A 22330-nucleotide genomic window follows, 5' to 3' on the forward strand; every position below is an offset into this window, starting at 1 on the left:
CTTAAGTTAGTATAATCTTACCACTAATCTAATGGCATCCCTGCGTACAAACTTCCTAATGGCAACCCACTGCATTTAGGATTTAGAAAAAAATCAAATATCCTTATAATAATCTACCAGGCCCTGAGAGATGTGGCCTTTCTCTAATTTACCTTACCTTGTGTCCCTTTTACCCTTAAACACTGACTGTCCAAAGTGATCTCTTAATTCCTCAAACATGAATGTGAGAAAGCTCTTTTCTACATCAGGACCCTTACATATCCTGTTCTTTCCGTTTACGATATTCCTACTTTTCATCCAAGCTGGCCTAATGCCAAACTGTCAGATATTAGCTGAAATATTACTACTTTAGAGAGGTCTTACCTGATGGCCACTTACACAGGTCTCTGTGTTATACTCTTGTAACACCAGTAGAGAACATCCCTTAATTTGCAGTCAACTGTTTAATATTTACCGCTTTACTTTTCTCTGAGCTCTGTGCAAGCAGACGCTGTGTCTGTTCTGTTCATCAGTGAATCTCCTGAAACCACTGCTCTAGCTGACACACAATACACAATCAATAGCTAATATATAAGTGAAAATGAGAGGGAACTTTTGATAAGAACAGAGAAGAAAGTATGATAGGAGATTTTAAAATATTTTACTTGCTTTTCATAACACATTTTAAAGAAAAAATTATTAGCTGTCTGTTACTCAGAACTCTTTCAGCTGAACGGAAGAATAAGCAGAAAAACCACTTCAATAAGAAGAGTAGCTCATTAGTTCATGTAACTGAAAGTCTAAGGCTTAACACTGAGCCCATGTGGATCCAGGTGCTTAAATTAAAGTCATCAGGAATCTTTGCTTTTTCTCTCTGCTCTTCTGTTGCTTCCCATGCCTGCCTCCCTGCTTCCCCAAGTTGCATGTAGAGGAGAAATGGCCCTAGCAAAACTAAGTTCATAGGCTTCAGGGACCTTTTAACTTCTAAAGACAAAAACTCCTTCTCAATAGCTCCAATAAAAATTCTGTCAATGTCCATCATGGCCTAGGTTGGTCCACGTGTCCATCCCTGGACCAAGAGAATATAATATTCTGATTGGCCACTTGAACCACATGGGAAGAATGAAGCAGAGGGAGTTATTGAAGGGAAAATCAAGGAGCTATTGCTTCAAAAAGGGGATAGATATTGAGGAGGCTAAAAGATTCCCACTGTAACTACACAGAAAAATTATCTGAAGAGGAAAAATACAGATTAAAAATAAAACTGTATGTAAAATATTTGTCACTGAGAAAAATCTTAAAAGAGAGAAGAAAAATTTCTCTACTTAAAAAAAATCAGCTATTGACAACAGAGAAGAACATAATGTGAGCTATGAGATAGTGGAATAATAATAACATAAATATGCTAATAGAATATTATCAGGTTTATAGTTGAACTAATCCAAGAACTAATTTCTGCAAATAGATAGTTAATACAGGGATGGGCCCTGTACTGTCAACAGGCTATTTCAAGCACCTTTAAATAGTTTCATTCTTCCCAGGAGAAGGGCATGGCAACCCACTCCTGTATTCTTGCCTGGAGAATCCTATGGATAGAGGAGTCCTCTGGCTATAAGACCATTGGTTCACAAAGAGTTGGACACAACTGAAGTGACTTAGCATGCACGCATATTCATTATCTTGGCTTGGTAAATAGGATTTAAGGGCAAACATAATATGTAAGATGCCAAGGCCATCATATTGATGACAGAATCTATTCTTTTTTTTCCCAGAATCTATTCTTATATTAATAATAATTATAATAATTTTATATTAGGCTTCCCTGGTTTCTCAACTGGTAGAGAAGCTGCCTGCATTGCAGGAGACCCTGGTTTGATTCCTGGGTTGGGAAGATCCCCTGGAGAAGGGATTCTTGGACTTCCCTGGTGGCTCAGATGGTAAAGAATCTGCCTGCAATGCTGGAGACCTGGGTTCAGTCCCTGGGTTGGGAAGATCCCCTGGAGAAGGGAATGGCTTTTTACTAAAAATAATTGTTAATCATCTTATACTAATAATTGTTAAATGTCAGAAGTGAAATAGTTTCATTCTTTCTAAGTGAAAAGTTGTGTGTAAATTGAATAAAATTAGGTATTTTGCTATGTAAAAGAACAATTTGGAATGTTCTATAATTTTTTATTTCATTAAGCATGCCCAGATAGTCCAAGCTTAGTAAATAACATGTCTTAAAAAGATCAAGTAGCATTATTAGTAGAGGAAGCATTGTTATCCCTAGCATGAGTGCAATGGTGATATGGAAAACTGTCATCTGTATTATTGTAACAATAAAATGTTTAACATTAAAAAAAAGTTTCTTTCTTAAGCAACTGAAATCATAGAGCATGCTAATATGCTTTACTTGTGTCTGATCTTTGCAACCCTATGCACTGTAGCTCGCCAAGCTCCTCTGTCCGTGGGATTCTCCAGGTAAGAATACTGGAATGGGTTGCCATACCTTCCTCCAGGATCTTCCTGACCCAGGGATTGAACCCGCATCTCTTATGTTTCCTGCATTGGCAGGCGAGTTCTTTATCACAGTCTCATATAATTGATAATAAATTGGTCTTATTTAGTTGTCAATGTAGATCTCTGAAGACTTAGATTTGGTTTGAATGATTAAAATGTTTACCCTGATTTGAGTATTAGCCATTAGTTACTGCCTCCTGCCTTTGTTTTTCTACTACTACTACTACTACTACTACTACTACTACTACTACTACTACTACTAAGTCGCTTCAGTTGTGTCCGACTCTGTGCGACCCCATAGACAGCAGCCCACCAGGCTCCTCCGTCCCGGGGATTCTCCAGGCAAGAACACTGGAGTGGGTTGCCATTTCCTTCTCCAATGCATAAACATGAAAAGTGAAAGGGAAGTCGCTCAGTCGTGTCTGACCCTCAGCGACCCACGGACTGCAGCCTACCAGGCTCCTCTGTCCATGGGATTTTTACTGGCATCTGGCCTGGGTCCGTCAGTTGTGACAAGGTTTGTGGATGTACAGTTGATGTCTCAGCTCCACCATGTGGTAGTGTTTGGAATCAAGTTTGTGTGTGCTGCTCAGTCGCGTCTGACTCTGCGACCCTGTATACTTTAGCCCATCAGGCTCCTCTGTCCATGGAATTTTTCAGGCAAGAATACTGGAGCAGGTTGCCATTTCCTTCTTAAGCGGATCTTCCCGACACAGGAATCAAACCTGCATCTCTTGCATGGGCAGGTGGATTCTTCACCCCTGACCCACCAGGGAAATCATAATGAGGATATATTAGATTAAAAAAAAAATGGGCTTGTAGCTTCCTCCCTATATCTACTTTATTCCAAATAAAAATGAAATTGAAAATTTTATACACAGAAGTTTTCATCTTTTCTTCCTATCCCCTAGGCTATACTCCCTGAATACACGTACCGTACTTTGGAGACTACTGACCTAAAGAAATCCTCACACATAGGCCCCAAAAGATAAATACAAGGATATTCATAGAGGCAACTATTTTTAGTAGTGAAAAAATTGAAAGCAACCTACCTGTCCATTAACAGGTAAGTGAGTGGAATTTTTTGTGTGTGAGTGAAACAATATTTATTCAATGGAATATGTGTACTCAAGGGACTACCTTAGAGCAGATCAAAGTTACCTGGACTAGAGCTACCTGTATCATAATAGATATGTCTCAAAAACATTGTTGAGGATAAAGGAAGTTGTAGTATTACATGTAGCGTGATATGATTGTTTAGGTCTTCCCTGTGCCTCAGATGATGAAGAATCTGCTGGCAATGCAAGAGACCCAGGTTTGAACCCTGGGTCGGGAATATCCCTTGGAGAAGGAAATGGCAACCCACTCCAGTATTCTTGCCTGGAGAATTCCATGGACCAAAGAGCCTGGAGGTTATGGTTCATGGGGTCACAAAACATCAGACATGACTGAGTGACTAACACTACACTACTACATGACTGTTTAAAACATGTTAAATAATCATTTCTATAATATACAAAAAATGAAATGTACACAGAATCATTTCTAAATATAGAAAAAATGAAATGTACACATGCATGGTAATCAAAACACTGAAGTCAGAATAATGGTTATTCTGGAGAGGGAAGGAGAAAATTGGGAATGAAGAGGGATGTGGAACAAATGCAATAAAATGATAAGATCTGACAAAGCTTAGAGGGTATTCTGTTGTTATATATATAATATTCTGAATTACCTTTCTATATGTTTAAATTATCATGTCAATAATAAAATTTTAATAAGGCAGATTGAAAAGTTATACCAAAGAAAGTATAGGAGAAAAACTAGAAAGAAAAAGCCAGAATTATTTTATGTCTACTCTATGCCAAAGTGGGCTTCCCTTGTGGCTCAGCTGGTAAAGAATTCGCCTGCAATGTGGGAGACCTGGGTTTGATCCCTGGGTTGGGAAGATCCCCTGGAATAGGGAAAGGCTACCCACTCCAGTATTCTGGCCTAGAGAATTCCACGGACTATATAGTCCATGGAGTCACAAAGAGTCAGATATGACTGAGCAACTTTCACAAGCCAGAGCAAACCCAGTAGGAAATGGAGTGGTATTCCCTATTTACTGAATACTAAAATGACTACGGATTATGGTGGGCATACCATGGGAGAGAATGAGCCAAGAGCTAGAATCTCCAAAAAATGACGGGGGGTGGGGTGAGCCTGGGAGGTATGTACAGAACAGCCACAAGTAAAGAGACTGTGTAGTATATCCTGATGACAAGCTGGGGGCTTTTAGGGAAGGGAGGTGGAAATGATCATCTAGAAGGAACGAGGACACCAAGCATACTTACACCATGACAAGGCTCCTAGGGGAGCGCCATGTTCCCATTAGAACAGGAAAGTTAAGGGACCTTTCCAGAGAAAAGGGTAACAATATAGCAGATTTTGCTGATGACTGACCATGTGTTTTAGAAGGCTCTCAATAAATGAGTGCTTATTAAGGATTAATGAAAAATGAGACTTAAAATGTATCTAATGATTGCATCATGCCTACCTTTTAAAATGCCTCAACTGAAAAAACTTCATTCTGCTTTCATGTTTTTTTTAACGTTAATTTGTATTATCTAAAAATGACAATATTCTTTTCCAGCCTTATTCATTTTTCCTCTTATGGTTCCTCTTACATTTCCTATGTATCTTTTCTAAAATCTGTTTGGGGAGAGGAGAAAGAAACTCCTTTTAAGCAATACATCTTCGTGCAACTCTAATTGCTTAATCTCCCATTATTTTGTCTGCCTTAAACATAAATACATCAATGACAGGAATTTTAGAGCTTGACAAGAACATAAAGATAACATAATGCAACCTTCTCACTTTACAACTGACCAGAGAGTGTAAGTTCAGTTCAGTTCAGTCACTCAGTCGTGTCCGACTCTGCGACCCCATGAATTGCAGCACACCAGGCCTCCCTGTCCATCACCAACTCCCGGAGTTCACTCAGACTCACGTCCATCGAGTGAGTCAGTCCATCCAGCCATCTCATCCTCTGTCGTCCCCTTCTCCTCCTGCCCCCAATCCCTCCCAGCATCAGAGTCTTTTCCAATGAGTCAACTCTTTGCATGACGTGGCCAAAGTACTGGAGTTTCAGCTTTAGCATCATTAAGAATGGATTGGCTGGATCTCCCTGCAGTCCAAGGGACTCTCAAGAGTCTTCTCCAACACCACAGTTCAAAAGCATCAATTCTTCAGCGCTCAGCCTTCTTCACAGTCCAACTCTCACATCCATACATGACCACAGGAAAAACCATAGCCTTAACTTGGACCTTAGTCAGCAAAGTAATGTCTCTGCTTTTGAATATGCTATTTAGGTTGGTCATAACTTTTCTTCCAAGGAGTAAGTGTCTTTTAATTTCATGGCTGCAGTCACCATCTTCAGTGATTTTGGAGCCCCCCAAAATAAAGTCTGACACTATGATTTGCCAAATTGTCTTGCCTGGTTACTAGCAGAACCAGGGCTAGAATCCATGCCTCCTCTCCAATTTCCTTCTGTTTTTCTCTAAACAGCAGAAACACAGAAATCATCTGCTAGAGGGACATTGTGTACTGACAGTTGACTGCAGGCTCTGAGGTCAGACTACTGAAGTTCAGATCTTAAATCTGCTACTTATTAGCTGTGTGACCTTGGTCAAGCATCCTAACTGCTTTGTGCTTCAGTTTCTCCATCTACAAAATGGAAGGCATAATTATATCTACTTCATAGAGTTGTTATAATGATTAAATGAATTAATGTCCTTAAAGCACATACTGTGCTTGGAACATGAAGAGTGACCAGAAATTCAAGTTAGTGTTACTATTTAGCACATACTCTGCTAGCTGCTGATATAACAGAGATTAACAGAAGCCACAGATATTACTCACAGCTGTTTTTGTTTGGTCTGGAGTTTAATAAACCAAACCAAACCAAAGTAACAGCAAAAAATGCACTTGAAATAATGTTTACAAATCTGGTTATTTCACGTAAAGTTCTAAATTTCCAGTTTCTCTTGAAAATCAGAAGGTCTGACATCTAGTCCCAAATTCAGATGTAGCAACAACTGGCTGGAGCTAAAAGCAGCTACCCAGCTTTAGTCCACACCACTCACATGATGTATTCACATGCTTGCCTCTGAAACTGCATCCCAGGCTAAGACAATCCCTGTTCTCAAGGAATTCACAATCCAATAGGCAAGATGCATCTGCTAAACAACCCACAACAAACAAGTACAACATTGCCAAGCACTAATCTGAAGGAACAGGGGCATGTACTGAATGGTGGAGGAGTTGCTGGTGATGAATGTTGTCAAGAAAGTGGCTTTGAAAAACAGGAGTGCAAGAGGGTTGCAGAGAAATAGGATACACAAAGAACATTGAAATGGCCAACAGTTCGTCTGTTTCTCAACTGATGAGTCCAGTTTCGAGACTACAATAAGAAAAGGACAAGTAGGCTGACACTAGATAATAAAAGCCCCTTAACTTGGATTTCAGCCAAGAGATGGATGGCCCTTGAGATGTTTTCTGTCATTGAATTCTAAATCTAACTTTAATGCATGTATGCTTGGATACTCTTACATTCTCTGTCAAATGTCTTTGGACCTTGTATTTGAGAAAGAAATAATTTAAAACCCACGATATTGTATGAAATCTCTTTCAATAGCAAATTGCCACTTCAGGAAGAAGCCTTGTTTTTATAATTGATAAAATACAGTTTTTAGTTTTGTCTGCAAGTAGTTTCCTTATCTGTAAAATGGGTATAATAGCACCTAACTCAGGGCTAATAAATTGGGAATTCAACTCAATGTAAGTAATGTAAAGAACTTACTAGGGTATCTGATACAGAGTAAAAGTGGTCAATTAGTATGTTGTTATGATTAGGATATATAATGAGTTTTCCTTGTCTATCATCCCTACCATTGAAAAAATAAAACATTTCATTAAGTCAAATATGTATTTTTCATTTAAAACTTTAGTTAAGATTGGAGGCATTTTCAGGGCGCGTATGGTAAACTGGAACTGTGTTAGTCACTCAGCTGTGTCCAACTCTTTCTCACTCCATGGACTGTAGCCCACCAGGCTGCCCTGTCCGTGGAATGCTCCAGGCAAGAATACTGGAGTTGATAGCCATTCCCTTCTCCAGGGGATCTTCCCGACCCAGGGATCAAACCTGGTCTCCTTCATTGCAGGCAGATTCTTTACCGTCTGAGCCACCAGGGAAACCCGCATATGGTTAAAAAAAAAAAAAATGTAAAACGTACTAGAGAAAAGTGCCAAGATAAAGCTTCCTTTCCTTTCATATTGCAAAAGTTTCAATAATAATTTAAAGATTTTTGTGCAACATAGAAAATGCAAGTTGTCCGCAGAAACTAATTCAACAATAGTTTAATAGTGGTAATAAAAGTGCTTAGGTAAAGACATTTCTCCAGTTCCTGTAGCCTTAAAGAGGAGGAAAAGCCCTCAGGCAAAAGACCTTTTCACATCTGACAGTAACATCCTGGATGGCCTGGAAGCTCAGACAAGCACTTGGCGGGAAAAGAAAACATACAGACCAAAATCTCACAATCTGTTTCTGTTTAGTTTATAAACTGCGACCGAGTCTGGCAGCTTTCGTGCCTTGTGGGATTTGAAGTCCAGAGGGGAGAAACGATCAGGGTAGTTGAAGCTTCGAAGCCGGCGGCCCCTGCAGGTCTGAACAGTAAGGACTACAATTCCCGACACACACCGCGAGGCCGCGCCGTAATTACCGGCAACCAACCGGACCGGAGCAGGATTAGCTCCATCCCCCGGCTCGGGAGGACTGCCTCCACCAATGGCAGAGCTCTCACCGCTGAGCCTGCGGGTTAGGTTGTGAGGCTCCGGCGGGGGCGGGGAGGAGCCGAGGGGGTTCTGAACGAGCTCGGCGGCGGGGTGGGTCGGGGCGTTCGGCGCGCCCTTCATTGAAGCGGCGGTGGCCGGGCTGGGCGCCGGGAGTGGGAAGCGACGGCGCGGCTGGAAAATGCCAGTCCATTCCCGAGGGGATAAGAAGGAGACGAACCATCACGATGAGATGGAGGTGGACTACGCCGAAAACGAGGGGAGCAGCTCCGAGGACGAAGACACCGAGAGCTCGTCGGTCTCCGAGGATGGAGATAGCTCAGGTACGAGACCCAGCGGGCTGGGACCCCGAGTCCTCGCGCCAGGCTAGCGAAAGGCCGCTCTCCACACGCCGGCAGCTGCGTCCTGCTGGGAGAGCGGGGCGGGGAGAGAGGGAAGGGGCGGAGACTGGCTCCCGGCCCTCCGTGGCACCCAAACTGTTCGCGGGGCGCTGCCCAGCTCCTGGCGGGTCCCGGTTGGCGGGGCGGAGCGGGGCAGGGCGCGGGCCTGGACTCGTCCAGCTCACGGACGCTGCTTGGTTCTGTTCTCGATCCGCCCCGCCCTTGGGACCTCCGGGTAGTGCCTCGGGCTATCCGGAGCGGAAAATGTCCCGCATCTTATCTGGGAGACGCTAGAAATGCCTCCTCTCCCCACACCGCCGACTTCTTATTTTTGCACCTTTGCAGCCCTTCTCAGCGTGTGTGGGTTGTCAGGAGCCGAGGGTACTCGCTCTTGGCTGGTTTAGAATTTATTAATGTCAGCTTCCAAGTCAGCGTGTCAGTCAGTAGTTGACATTCGTCCTCTTTCGGGGGGCTGACGTGGGAGCTGGGTCATCTGCATCATTTCTGTGAACTTTTCAAGACTGAGAAGAAGAGCCCAACATCAGGACTGATTTTAGATCTTCATATGCTTATCAATAACTGGCTGATTTTGGCAGCTTTGAAGTTCTCCAAATCTTTTCTTCCCTTCAGTCTTTTCTAACTTTGTGCTGTTTCAGATTTTTTTGTTTGTTTATTTGTTTTTGTTTTCTGTTTTGAAGGGAGTGGGATGGGGTAGAGTGGCGGGGGGTGGGGGGAGCAGGTTAACACCATAAAGCATTTTTTGCAGTCTTTTAGGAGTGGTTATTTTAAAAAGAGATGAAATTTATGATTACCTGGGTTCCTTTCCTTCTATCCATACGACGAAGATGAGACTTATTTCTTTGTTTTGGCCTGATTTTGGCTATGTGAAGCAAGGATTGATGACAGGTTAACAACAGCCTATCATCACCATGACACTCTCTTTTTTTAGGCTTCCCTTTCAAAGAAAACCTCCGTGGAAGTATGTAATTTAAGTCAATAAATCAGCCACCCCGAATAAGTGTTTCTGAGTGACTTCCTTTTGCAGTATTGGGTTCTACTCAGTGGATGGTATAAATAGTTATGATCTGACCACAATTAAACAGCTGTCATAGGTCACCACTTGAATCAATTGCCAAATGAACGCTTATTTATAAACAATGCTGTAGAATTTGAGAGGTAGAGGACATCTTTTCAGTACAGGATGGTCAGCCAAAGCTAGTGGGATTACCTAATTATCTTGAGGAATGGGCGGAATTTGGATTGGAGTGGTAAAGTTCAGGTGTTTCTATAGAAGAAGGAATATAAGAAAAAGTGCAAGGCGAGAGCTTAAGCCTTATTTAGAAGAGTGAGAAAACCAGTTTGGTTGGGAGAAGGATTTGAGCTAGAAAAGGAAAAGATATAGGTGTTAAAGACTTCAGAAAAAGCAGAAAGTGGGATTGATGACTACCAGTTTAGGAGTCGATGTAAGAAGAAAAACCCAAATACAAAGAGAATGGTGGTCGTTTGAACAAAAATAGAAAAAAAAAGATTTGAGATGAAGATAGAAGATAAAGTATTACAGACATGTTGTTTTTGAGGTCCTGATGGTGTATTTGAGTCAGAGTGCCCAACTGACAGGTGGTAATGTGGCATTGGAACTTGCCTGGGATGGGAAGTATAATTTGGAACTCATCTGCTTAGTCATGAAAATAGGTGAGATTTCAAAAGTGAGGATTACAGAGAACATCTCTACTATATGTGAGTATGTTTTCTGGATCTGTAAAACATTTTATTTTCACATGTTCTTTGTTTTTGTTTTTATGGGAGTCAGGATCTTTCAAAATGACATTTACTAAAATTCTGCCTTTCTAATTTTTATGTTGATCCTTGTGGGCTTTTGTTTTTAACTGTCTTTTGTTCTATCCCCCCAAATAATGGACACATTAATTTATGAAGAATATGATAATAACTTGAAGCACAAGTCAGATTTTTTAAGCACAAAGAAATTAAATAGATTTTCCAGTTGCATGTTGCTTTTGTATCTCTTTTCTACCATTTATCTTGCATGTTAAACTCCCACAGTTTTATTCCTCTCCAGCCTTGGTACTGGGCCAGTCTTAAGGCTACAGAAAAATTCCATCCAGAGATATTAGGGAGTGAGTCATCTTGAGGGACCACATTTTAAAGAGTCAAGGAATAAGCTCTTAAGAGCCAGAGATAATTTTAATCTGTTTCAGAAAAGTTAAAAAAAAAATCATACTTTCTTGCTGTAGAAAGTAACTGGACATAATTTAATTTTTTCTCATATTTTGACCTTTATTTGATGATGATCAATACAAATATCATTTTGTGCTTAAGTTATTCTGATGTTGTCAACTATATGTGATGTATTGATAAAAACAGACAATGTGAAATATAGGAGAGAGCTGGTAGCTATCAGTTGTTTTCCTTGAAAAGTTTGCTTGTCTTCCTCCTTCCGCTTTCTCACTGACTGACAGAAATTTGGGGAGAGGGAACAGTGGTAGCCTAAAAGTAGGAAACCAAGATACTCTGTGGTAAACATAATGAGATTAATTTTCTTTTTTTATTTGACTTGCAAATTATCTGTGTGAGCATTCCATAAGTGGAATTCCATAAGTGGAATTCCATAAGTATTCTTGAGCAATATTAACCTTTAAAGGACATAATCATTTTGGTGCTTAAGTTCTGGTGAGTTGGTGGAAAACAAGCTGAAAGTGGATTAATTACTTTATAGTCATAGTTTAAGGTCAACCTTTCTCTTTTTGGCCGTGCTACAGCATGTGGGAACTTAGTTCCTTGACCAGGGATCGAACCTGTGCCCCTTACAAGTGGGAGCACCATCTTAACCACCGGACCCCTGCCCCATCAGCCCTTTAATAAAATGATTTAAGAATGAATAAAGAGGCTTCCCTGGTGACTCAGTGATAAAGAATCTGCCTGCCGATGCAGGAGACACGTTTAATCCCTGATCTGGGAAGATCCCACATGCCAGGAAGCAACTGAGCCTATGCACCACAACTGTTGAGACTATGCTCTAGAGCCCAGGAACTGTAACTACGTAGCCTGAGAGCTGCATCTGTTGAAGTCCGGGCGCCATGGAGCCTGTGCTCTGAATCAAGAGAAGCTGCCACAGTGAAAAGCCCGTGTGCGCAACCAGAGAGTAGCCTCCACTCATTACAGTTAGAGAAAGGCCCGCACAGCAACAAAGACCCAGCACAGCCAAAAATAAATACATAAAATTATTTTAAAAAGCGGATAAAATTAAGAATGTCTAGCGACTGTTTTAACTCTTATCTGTATTTTACATTAAATCTACAGTGGAAATTATTTTTGATAAATGTTTAAGTCCTAATGTAGTTTTTCTGTTTTTTTTTTCTTTAACCATTTGAATTAACCTTCAGATGTATTTGGAACATAACATTAGTTTTAGCTTTGATATTTGCATTTTATTAACAGAAATGGATGATGAAGACTGTGAAAGAAGAAGAATGGAATGTTTAGATGAAATGTCCAATCTTGAAAAACAGTTTACCGATCTCAAGGATCAGTAAGTAGTAATTTCTGAAGGTCACTGTTACTGAATCTCAACCTTGTCACATGTATACTAGCATGAGAGAAATTATATTCATTCTAAACTATTTTCCTTTTTGTTTTTTATGGGACTGACTGACCTGAAAAAGGCTTCAACTCTTGTTTTCCTGTTGAAGGCCTCATTAACTAATCAAGGGTTTTGAGGCTGGTTTTGGGGGGGATTTAATGAGATTTTTATGTGGGTATTGGTTATGAAAGTGTTTTCCTTGGATTGCTGTACCCTTGGTTCTAATACGCTTGATTCATTCTTTTGTTAAATAACTGGATAAAGATAAGATTTTTTAAAAAGTTTGAGAATAAGAGTTATTTCCCAGAGATGGCATGGTGATTTTTATTTATATCTTAACATTGGATAATGTATACATTGCATGTTTTCACATGCATTGTTTAGTTTGCTTCTCTGTAAGGTTGGAAGATAGTTTTGTCTCTCATTTGCGCTTGAGAAGATTGATGCTCACAGAGGTTAAGTGATTTGTTCATAGTTTATCAGAAGGTGATAAATTAAGCTAGGCTTTGCCTCTTAGGTGCTATCATGTTCCTTCCACTAAGGCACATTACTTTGGAGGAATCGTAGTGGAATCACAGGCCCTGAATCCAGGCTTTCTTGACAGATTTTAAAAATATAATAATAGATTCTTTACTATCTACTGTAAAGATTGAATGAGCAGTATATAAAATTCTCAGCCATGTGTCTGGCATGTAGTATGTGTTTATAGATACTGTTTTTTCCCCCTCTTTATAATGCCAGAACTCTTATGTAAAGTTGGTAATGCACGAAGGGGCTCCAGTGATTGGAGAGAATAGAATAGATGCAGATTTTAAAGACATCTGAAAGGTGAACGTTCAGTGTAAGGTCATGGGGCATGATATACTATAGGAAACGTAAATGAAAGGGAGAAACCTTTGAGCCCATAGATAGCTTAACTTATTCAGAAGCTGCCTCTTCAGTTTATGGATTCTTTGTGATTTTGCTGCTTATTCTCTTTCTCCTACTTCTTCCCTAGAGAGGCCCAAAGAAGAGATGAAAGCCCATTTAATATCTGGAATTGCCAGCCTGAAATAAGACAGATTTCGTTACCAGATGAATCCTGCTGTTTATGCCATTTCTGGTGTTAACTTTCATTGGTATTAGTGATAAATATATAGATAATGTTCTATGCTAGTGTGACAAATTGATATAAGCAATCCAAAATAATCCATAGTGTAAAATTTTGCCTTTAAAAAGCATGATGCTTTCAATGCTAAAGATTTACATTGTTAATTTGAAGTTAAAATTAGTTTGGATTCCCAAGAATCCATTGTTTGGGCAACACAGAGAGTTCATTCAGTTCATTTGGGATCATTCTGGAAAAGAGGAAGCAAATTTGTATTTTAGCATAAGAAATCCATGAACGAGTGATTCTTAAACAGTTATTTAAGATATATATGTTGAGCTTTTATAGAGCCCTTTTGGTTATCCAAGAAATGAAAATTGTTGTAAAGCTCTAGTATACTATATTACATAGGAGAAGTTTGCATCTAGTGAGTCATTTGGTCTAATCTTGTTCCCCTTGGGGCAAGTAGTTGCCTTGGTTTTTGCTTTCTCATGGCTCACCATGATCACCAGCCAGTTCCCCTATCAGCCTTATTCATTTCTGAAAGTATTAAAAGTAGACTCATTAACACTATTTAATAGGATTCTTTCTCAAGGAATTAGTATAAATATGTTTTTGAAAAAAAAAAATCTTGGCATAAGGTTTATAATTATTTTTTTGTCTTGCCCTGTTGCTTTGTTTTTTATTTTTGTCTTCTCATACTGTGTATCTCTTTAAGCTGTCTCAAATCCTCTTTGGAAGAGGTGGGAAATACATTAATAATAATAATAATAATAAATACCCTGCTTTGCCTGTTCTAGCACTATAGGGCACATATTAGCACTCTTTTCCTAAGGCAAAAAATCCACAATTTGCAGTATGTAAAGTGGTGGAAGGTGAGTTCTTCCACCTTCTTAAAAAGAAAGAGGGACTTGTCCCACCCAAGTGTCCATTCATTTCAATGTTCAGCATCCAACAAACATTAATTAGCTTCTATTCTGTGAATAGTATTGTGGTTGCTGCTGCAGGACTCATGATCCTTGCCTTTGATGAATTTATACTTGATTCCAAGGTTGTAGAAATTATACTGATTTTGGGGAATCTATTCTTTTAAAAGTGAGTTAATTGAACAATGTTAATTCGCGTATCCTCTTCATTCAGGATGTTCACCTATTCAGGATACTTTATTATCCATATTTTATGTGAGTTTGATGTTTTTCAGGTGCAGTCATCTTTTGTATTAGTTTTTTAGCATTTTGTCTGAAGTTGTATTTATAATTTAAAAACTATTAGTATCGTGTTATACTTTTCGGATTTCATACATTGTATGTTGAGTTTTAGAAAAGTTTAACCCAGACATGATAGTGTATTATTCTGGAAGTTGATTCAGATAATTTTTCCTTTCTGGTTTTAAAAAAAGAATATTAACTAGTTATTAACTAGTATGAACATTCAAACTTGCTTTATTCCTTTAAAATCATTATATAAATCACTATGCTAAATATAATGATCAATAATAGACAATATTAGTTGTCTTAGTTGTATTAGTTGGTATTTTCAAGAGGAGAGAGTGGAATGTTACATGAATGCCAAGTATCATCATGTTTTCAATAGTCAACTGCTATTTATACAAACAACTATAAGCATAATCAGTGGTTTCTTCTGGGAGTTACTATATGCCATCCTTGTGATGTATTATGACATAGTCACCTATGATGCAGTAATAAATGGCAAAAATTTTTTTTACATGATGATCTTAAATCTGCTTTGAGATTTTAGGATATCTTTGAAATGCTACAAAACCAGGGTTAGAAGTGCTTCTCATAAAGAATGACAGTTTCAACATTTTCTTGTTAAAAAAGTTCTATCCTGCAGGACTATTGGTAAAAATAAACATTGGGTTGCCTCACATACCATCTTTGATAATCAAGCTGAAGGTATTGATGTGCAAGCTGTTACATTAGGCCTGTTTGCATGTAGACTCATAAAAAGAGCAACGGGGATTCTTTGCCCCACTTTTCACTTCCCCATCTGCCAAGCAACTCATGTTGTTATAGCTTCTTCATTCGCAGTCTAGATGAGCTGGGTATGCCAGGTCTTAAGTTCCCTAGGCTTTGGTTTTACCTTCATCACTCTGCTTCTTCTTGGTTCTCTTAAAAATTAAGTAGGCTGAATATTTTTAAACTGACTCCTTTTCAAGAGATTTGGAGGGGAGGCAGGGAATTATTTATTTTTGACAGCTAATAATGCCTGTATCTAAATTACTCAAAATAATTTGTTCCTTTTAAACTCAGTGTTTATTTGACCTTTTCTCTTAGAATTGATTTATTCTGCAGTGAAAAACACCTACAGTGTCCAGAGGTAGTTATTTTGGTTGTATTTTTTTGATTTGTAAATTAACCATTAAAAAGTGATATGTCTAAAAAATAGAAAAACATTTCTTTGTGATTATTTGCATAAAAGTCAAATGACGTAACTGTGTTCTTGTCACCTGAGATCAAGGAAAAAATATATTCGGTAGGCTATTAGAATATGAATGATATTAAGAGATAATGTATAGAAATGATAAATTGTTAGCCTTTGCTGGGCCTTTAAAATTAATATCTTAATTTTTGCTTTGTTAAGACTTTATAAAGAACGATTAAGTCAGGTGGATGCAAAACTACAAGAAGTCATAGCTGGAAAAGCACCAGAATATTTGGAACCACTGGCAACTTTACAAGAAAATATGCAAATTCGTACAAAGGTAGCAGGTAGGAAAGTGAAACATCTTTTCCATATAGTAGAATATGAATTCTTCAATAGATTTAAAAGGTGGTTGTTGTTAATAGAAGTACAAATGTATCTACGTTGAACAGAATATTATACTATCAGTCAGCCCACAGTTATTTTAATTTATTAAATGCCTCCTGCTTTTCTCTGCTGCTGTGGAGCGTTAAAAAAAAAAAAAGCCCTCAAATTGCTCACAGTGTTGTTGAAAAGATATTTCCACATGTGAAACAGTTAGAAACCAGGATATTTTCATTAAGACATACTGTTAACACCGTAGTTTATTTTTCTATTAATGTTCAATTTAAGTCCTCTTAGTATTTTTCATCTTTAAGAGTGATAAAGAGTTCTTATTTATAAAAACATTTAAAAAATTTTGATCAGGATGTTACAGAACAGGGAATTAGCCTTCAAACCTGTAGTTCAGCTATGAGTTTTTATTTTGGAAAGTTTGATGGTGCATTTGTGATTATGAATAAATGGAGGTGTATTTTATTTGTATGGTTAAATTTCAGTCTTCTGTTTGTAACTGGGATCTGGCCTCGGAATTGTGTCCTACCATGCCTAACAAAGGATATATCTATTTGAAGATCATTTAATGATTTTTCATCGTCAAACTAAAAACTGAAATTTACTGAAGATGCTGATTGTTTTCTTTTTGGGGAACAATAATTGATCCTCATACACCTGTTACATATTAATAATACCTACGGCATTGTTGATAATAGGTTCTTCTTATACTGAATCCTCCTTAAACCGAATTTTAGTCTTGAGTGCTTAACATTAAGTATATAGATAATGTTATGCTTAATCTACTATTTTTGCATATTGACTTAGCACATCCTTAAAAGTAAACATGTCCTTACTTTTCTTTGACATTTGAAAAGAACTAAGTGAGACTTCCTTAAGTTTTGAAAATATTACTTGAGTCAGTTATTCACTTCGCTACGAGGTGGCCTCCTGTACTTTTTGATTGTACAAAGAGTAGTGTGTGTGATTGTGTTGCTGACGGCATAGTTCCAGATATCTGTTCCTTGCCTTTACTGTACAAGAAAAAGTATTACAGTTCTAGAGGCAGCTATGGCATAGAGTTAAGTATGTACATCTAGACCTCTTTGCCATTTTTGTGATGGCGTATTTGCATGGCCTACTTTCTGTGTTTTTTTAAGGGTGCCTATTTTATGCAGTGGTCTCGGTACCTCTAAGTTAAACTTGAACATCTATCCTCTAGGTAAAGCTCTGTCAGGAGCACTCAAACATCATGTTATTTTATAAATTTTCTTATATTAGTTTATACATTGAGTCTTGGAAGCTTCGGACTCTATTTTGTTTCGATGGTTATGGTATCCAGTTGTTAGTTTGAGTATATATGATTGAGAAACCAGAGTTTTTTTTTTTACTGTTTCCCTTATGAATCCTGAGACATTGTTTTTCATAGGTGAAGAGTTTTATTTTTGTTTTAATCATTCTCTAACAAGCATTTGGAAATATTTTTTAGAAAAATGGCTAAGAACTAAAATTCGCGGTGTAGTTTCTCTCTAGCTCTTAGTTTTGTAGTCTTCTTTGATGTATATTTTGACTGAGCCTTGTTATTTCTAGTTTATAAAGGTAAAGTTAGACCCACCAATTTCTTCTTGATCCATTTTATAAAATAGGACAGAATTCTTACAGGGAAGTGATAATGAAACTCCTTATTGCTAACATAATCAGAGTAATTGTGTTTGGTTGCAGGAATCTATAGAGAGCTCTGCTTAGAATCTGTAAAGAACAAATATGAATGTGAAATTCAAGCTTCTCGCCAGCATTGTGAGGTACTGTTATTTTGTTTAACTTTTAAGCTGATTTCAATTCTTCAAGTCTTCTTCTGAGTGCAGCAGTTAAAAAAGTAAATGAAACAAAATTGAATAGTACTTTAGCTCAGCCCACTTATGCAATTTTTTTTAATACAGTTTCATTGGAAGCTATATTGGAAATGGGACACAAAGAATCATACAAAAGAACTAAGTGATATAATTTTAGAAGTTTTGCAGCTGTCACCTTAAAAAGACTTTGTAATAATTATGTCATCTGGCATCACCAAAAGTAGTATAATTAGTATAATGTTAAAGACTCAAAAAATGTATATCCGGTAGTTATATTAACTTCTCAATTTTTTGATCTGTCTCCACATCTTAGGGCAAAATTCTCTATGGGGGAAAAATGGATTCTCTATGTTCTGTTTATTTTTAATAGCATTGGAAAACATAGTGTTGATTTTGCAGATTACTTTTCATAAGGCCTAGACAAGATCATAAATAACTAGGGAAAATAAGAACAAGCTCTGTGATGATTCTTATCTTAATGTACCATATCTTTATAAACTATTAAAATACTGAGAGTAGATAGATATAAAAATGATGGAGCTTGTGTCATTTTCTTGGTTATAACTGAGATGAAACATTTTCTTTTCTAAGAAGTACCTGTACCTATCTTTTGCCTTTATGTTGAGCTTTTAGTCTTTTCCTCATTGACTGTAGGGATTCTTCATATATTCTGGATACAAATGTACTGCTGGTTATAAGCTTTGCAAATATTTTTACCCAGGCAGTGGGGAATCTTTTTCATTCTTTTTGATGACCTTTTAAACAAAATTTCACATTTTAATGTGGTTGAATTTATCATCTTTCCTTTATAATACTGTATGTTTCTTGTGTTTTCCCCACTTTGAGTAAAACGATATGTTTTCTTTTAAAATTTGAAATTTGTTTTTTGTTGCTAAACTACTTTTAATTCATTTTTGTGTGTGATTAAAGTATGGATCTAATTTTACTTCTTTGCTTTTGGATAGGTAATCTCACTGTTTATTACATACTTCATTGTTTCCCCACTAATCAGCAGTTCCATCTCTTTTTTATACCAAATATCCATGTATGTGCTGGCTTGTTTTTAGCGTTTTTTTCATCTGTTCCAGTGGTCTGTTTGGCTCTTCTTGCACCAGTATCACAATTTCTCTATTTGCAGCTTTCTTTCTAGTAAGTTGATGACTCAATAGCCTAATAATTTTACCTTGCTCTTTTCCTTCTTACAGATGTTATTATTATTAATTATATTTGTTGTTTAGTAACAGCTTTTTAAAAATTACCTTTTTTACTTTTTATTTTCTGCTGCTGCATAGAAAAGTGAGTTTTATATATTGATACTATATCCAACCATGTTACCCTTCTTAATTTAGAGTGTAAATAATATAAGTAAATCATCATATAGTAATAATGTGATTTGTGAATAATGCTGCAGTGAAAGTGATGTGTGTATTCTTGGCACCCTTGGTGAAGTTCAGTTGACCATACATGCATGGGTCTATTTTCAAGGCTCTCTATTTCTGTTCCGTTGGTCTAAGTTTTATTCTGGTACCATATTGTTATAATTACTGTAGTTTTATAATATGTTTTAAAATTAGGAAACGTGAGGCCTCCTCACATTTGTTCTTCTTTCTCAAAATTGTTTTGGCTACTTGGGGTCCTTTGTATTTTCATATGAATTTTAGGATTGTTTTTTCTATTGCTGTTAAAAAGTCATTGGAATTTTAATAGAGGTTATATTGATTTTTTTAAATTGCTTTGGGTAGTATGGACATTTTAACAATAATAAGTCTTCCAATCCATGAACATGGGCTCTCTTTCCACTTATTTATGTTTTTCTTAATTTCTTTTATCAGTGTTTTATATTGTCAGTATACAAGTCTTTCAGTTTAGTTTATTCCTAAGTATTTTATTGTGTTAGATACTCTTGTAAATGAGATTTTTAATTTCCCATATCTCCTTAATTCTATCAGTTTTTGCTTTATATATGTGTGCATATATATATATATATATATAGAGAGAGAGAGAGAGAGAGCGAGAGAGAGAGAACTTCCCTGGTGGCTTAGACAGTAAAGCATCTGTCTACAATGCAGGAGACCCAGGTTCGAGCCCTGGGTTGGGAAGATCCCTTGGAGAAGGAAATGGCAATCCACTCCAGTACGATTGCCTGGAAAATCCCACGGACAGAGGAGCCTGGTAGGCTACAGTCTATGGGGTCGCAAAGAGTCGGAGACGACTGAGCGACACAGAGAGAGAGGAAGAGGGAGAGAGAGACAGAGAGTCTGTATTAGCACACACATATTAAAATTTTTGTGTTTTTAATGAGTGTAACATTTTATCCTTTTTTTATACCTTCTGTCTCTGTAATGGTGATTTTTGCCTTAAAGTCTATTTTGTCTTGACAGTTAAAGCAGGTACCCTAGTTTTATTTGGCTTGGCATCTGCCTGATAAGACATTTTTTCATTCTTTATTTTTTTTATCTTTTCACTTTTTTCTGGCCTTGTATTTTAGGTGTATTACTTATAAATAACATATACCTTGATTTAAAATAAAACTAACAATTTTTGTCTTTTAACTGATAAATTTAGTCCAATTATTTTGATACATAAGCCCAACCTATTCTGTGTTTTTAATTTGTTATGCTTTATCCTTTTATAAAATTCTCTCCTGACGTTTTTTTGGTAAGTATGTGTGATGTGTTGAGTTTTAACATTACATCAGAAATTTATATCCTCTATTTCTATTTTATTGATTACCTCCACATTTTCCATTTCTATATTTTAAAGCTTATCTTAAATTTTCAGTATACATACCTCCATTAGTAGAATCTAAATACCAATCAATGGCTCTGTTCTCCTCAATAAAATTCCTATATAAAGGATCTTAGAACTCTAACTGCAGTTACTCCCTCCCAAATTACAAGTTATAGTTGTTCACAATTTCTTACCTTTCATACTTTAGATGAGATGTTACTTTGATCTCATAGATTTAGTTGTGTTTAAGTTTATCCATATTTTATTAATACTAGTTACTTGTTCACTGTTTTTTAATTATTAATTTGTCTGTATCAGATCTTAGTTGTGGCATGTGGAATCTTCACTGCTGCATGAAGGATCTTTCTCTGTGGTGCTCAGGCACTAGAGAGCGTAGGATCAGTAGTTGCTATATGCAGGCTTAGTTGCCTGGAGGCACATGGGATCTTAGTTCCCCAACCAGGGATCGAACTCGCGTCCCCTGCATTGGAAGGTGGATTCTTAACCATTGGACCACCAGTGCAGCCCCTTGTTAGTTGTTTTTGAGTTGCAACCCTTCCCCGCAGGTTTATGTTTTGCTTTTTGAAGAATATCCTAGGCATTCCTTCCCTGAAAGTCCTTTAGTTCAGTTTTTCTTTGTTCAAAAATAGCTTTATTTGTAAATATTGTGGAACAACAGTTTAGGGGGTTATAACACTCTAGGATGACAATTATTTCTTGTTAATATTTTTAGGATCTTGCTTTCCACAGTCTGTGCTAGAAGCCTACAGTCATTTGTAGGTAATTTTTTTCCCTTTCCCTCACTGGCTGCAAAAACTCTTCTCTTTGTTGTTCTTCAGTTTCTGTACTGTGTGTCTCCACAGGATTATTTTTCTCTCCTGACTTGGATTTGTTGTGACTTCTGCATCTCAGAATTTGTTTTCCATTCATTCTCTTTTATATTTATTTTTTGTTTGTTTTTCTGGCCGCAAGGCATGTGGGATCTTAGCTCCCTGACCAGGGATCAAACCTGTACCGCTTGCATTGCAAGGCGAAGTCTTAACCACTGGACCAGCAGGGAAGTCCCTCCATTAATTCTGGAAATCTCTCAGCTGTTAACTTTTCTGGTATTGCCTCTCTTCCATTGTCTTTACTTCCATCTTCTGAAACTCTAGTAAGTCATATGTAAGTCCTCATTCTGTCTTTCATGCTGCTTAATAGTTAATTCATATTTTTATTCAGTAAGTCATTATCAGACCTTCTTAGAGCCTAATTCTGCTGTTTCTTATTTCTGCCAAACCTCACAGTTTGCTTATTTCATGATTCTGGAGGCTTTATTGGTAGGAATTCTGCGAGCCTTGGACAGAAGACGTGGCTCTTCAGATTGTGTGTATGTGTGTGCGTGCATATGCTGAGTCATGTCTGACTCTTTGCAACCCTGTGGACTGTAGCCCTCCAGGCTGCTCTGTCCACGGGATTCTCCAGGCAAGAATACTGGAGTGGATTGCCATTTCCTCCTCCAGGGGATCTTCCCAACCCAGGGATTGAACCGTCTCTTGTTCTCCTGCTTTGGGAAGCAGGTTCTTTATCACAGTGCCACCTGGGAAGCCCCCTTTAAATAGTATCTGCTTTT

General features: G+C 37.7%; 2 protein-coding genes across 5 annotated transcripts in view; one reads left to right on the forward strand and one right to left on the reverse strand.

Moving 5' to 3' along the window:
* LOC114109112 (large ribosomal subunit protein uL18-like) overlaps positions 1–22330 on the reverse strand; it is a 638969-nt gene that overhangs the window by 325609 nt on the left and 291030 nt on the right. The window lies entirely within an intron of this gene.
* The window catches only part of BRMS1L (BRMS1 like transcriptional repressor), a 43401-nt gene continuing 29438 nt past the window's right edge, over positions 8368–22330 (forward strand). For 2 of the 4 annotated variants that reach the window (XM_012098824.4, XM_004017898.4), the window contains exons 1-4: positions 8368–8636; positions 12150–12240; positions 15983–16110; positions 17858–17937. In XM_012098824.4, coding sequence (XP_011954214.1) covers positions 8495–8636; positions 12150–12240; positions 15983–16110; positions 17858–17937 — 441 coding nt within the window. In that variant the 5' untranslated portion in view covers positions 8368–8494. Of the gene's footprint in view, positions 8637–12146; positions 12241–13288; positions 13410–15675; positions 15719–15982; positions 16111–17857; positions 17938–22330 lie in introns of those variants that run through there. The other 2 variants (XM_042235692.2, XM_060401817.1) reach the window with 2 other exon arrangements.

The sequence above is a fragment of the Ovis aries genome, chromosome 18, assembly GCF_016772045.2.
Source record: "Ovis aries strain OAR_USU_Benz2616 breed Rambouillet chromosome 18, ARS-UI_Ramb_v3.0, whole genome shotgun sequence".
Lineage (NCBI taxonomy): Eukaryota > Metazoa > Chordata > Mammalia > Artiodactyla > Bovidae > Ovis > Ovis aries.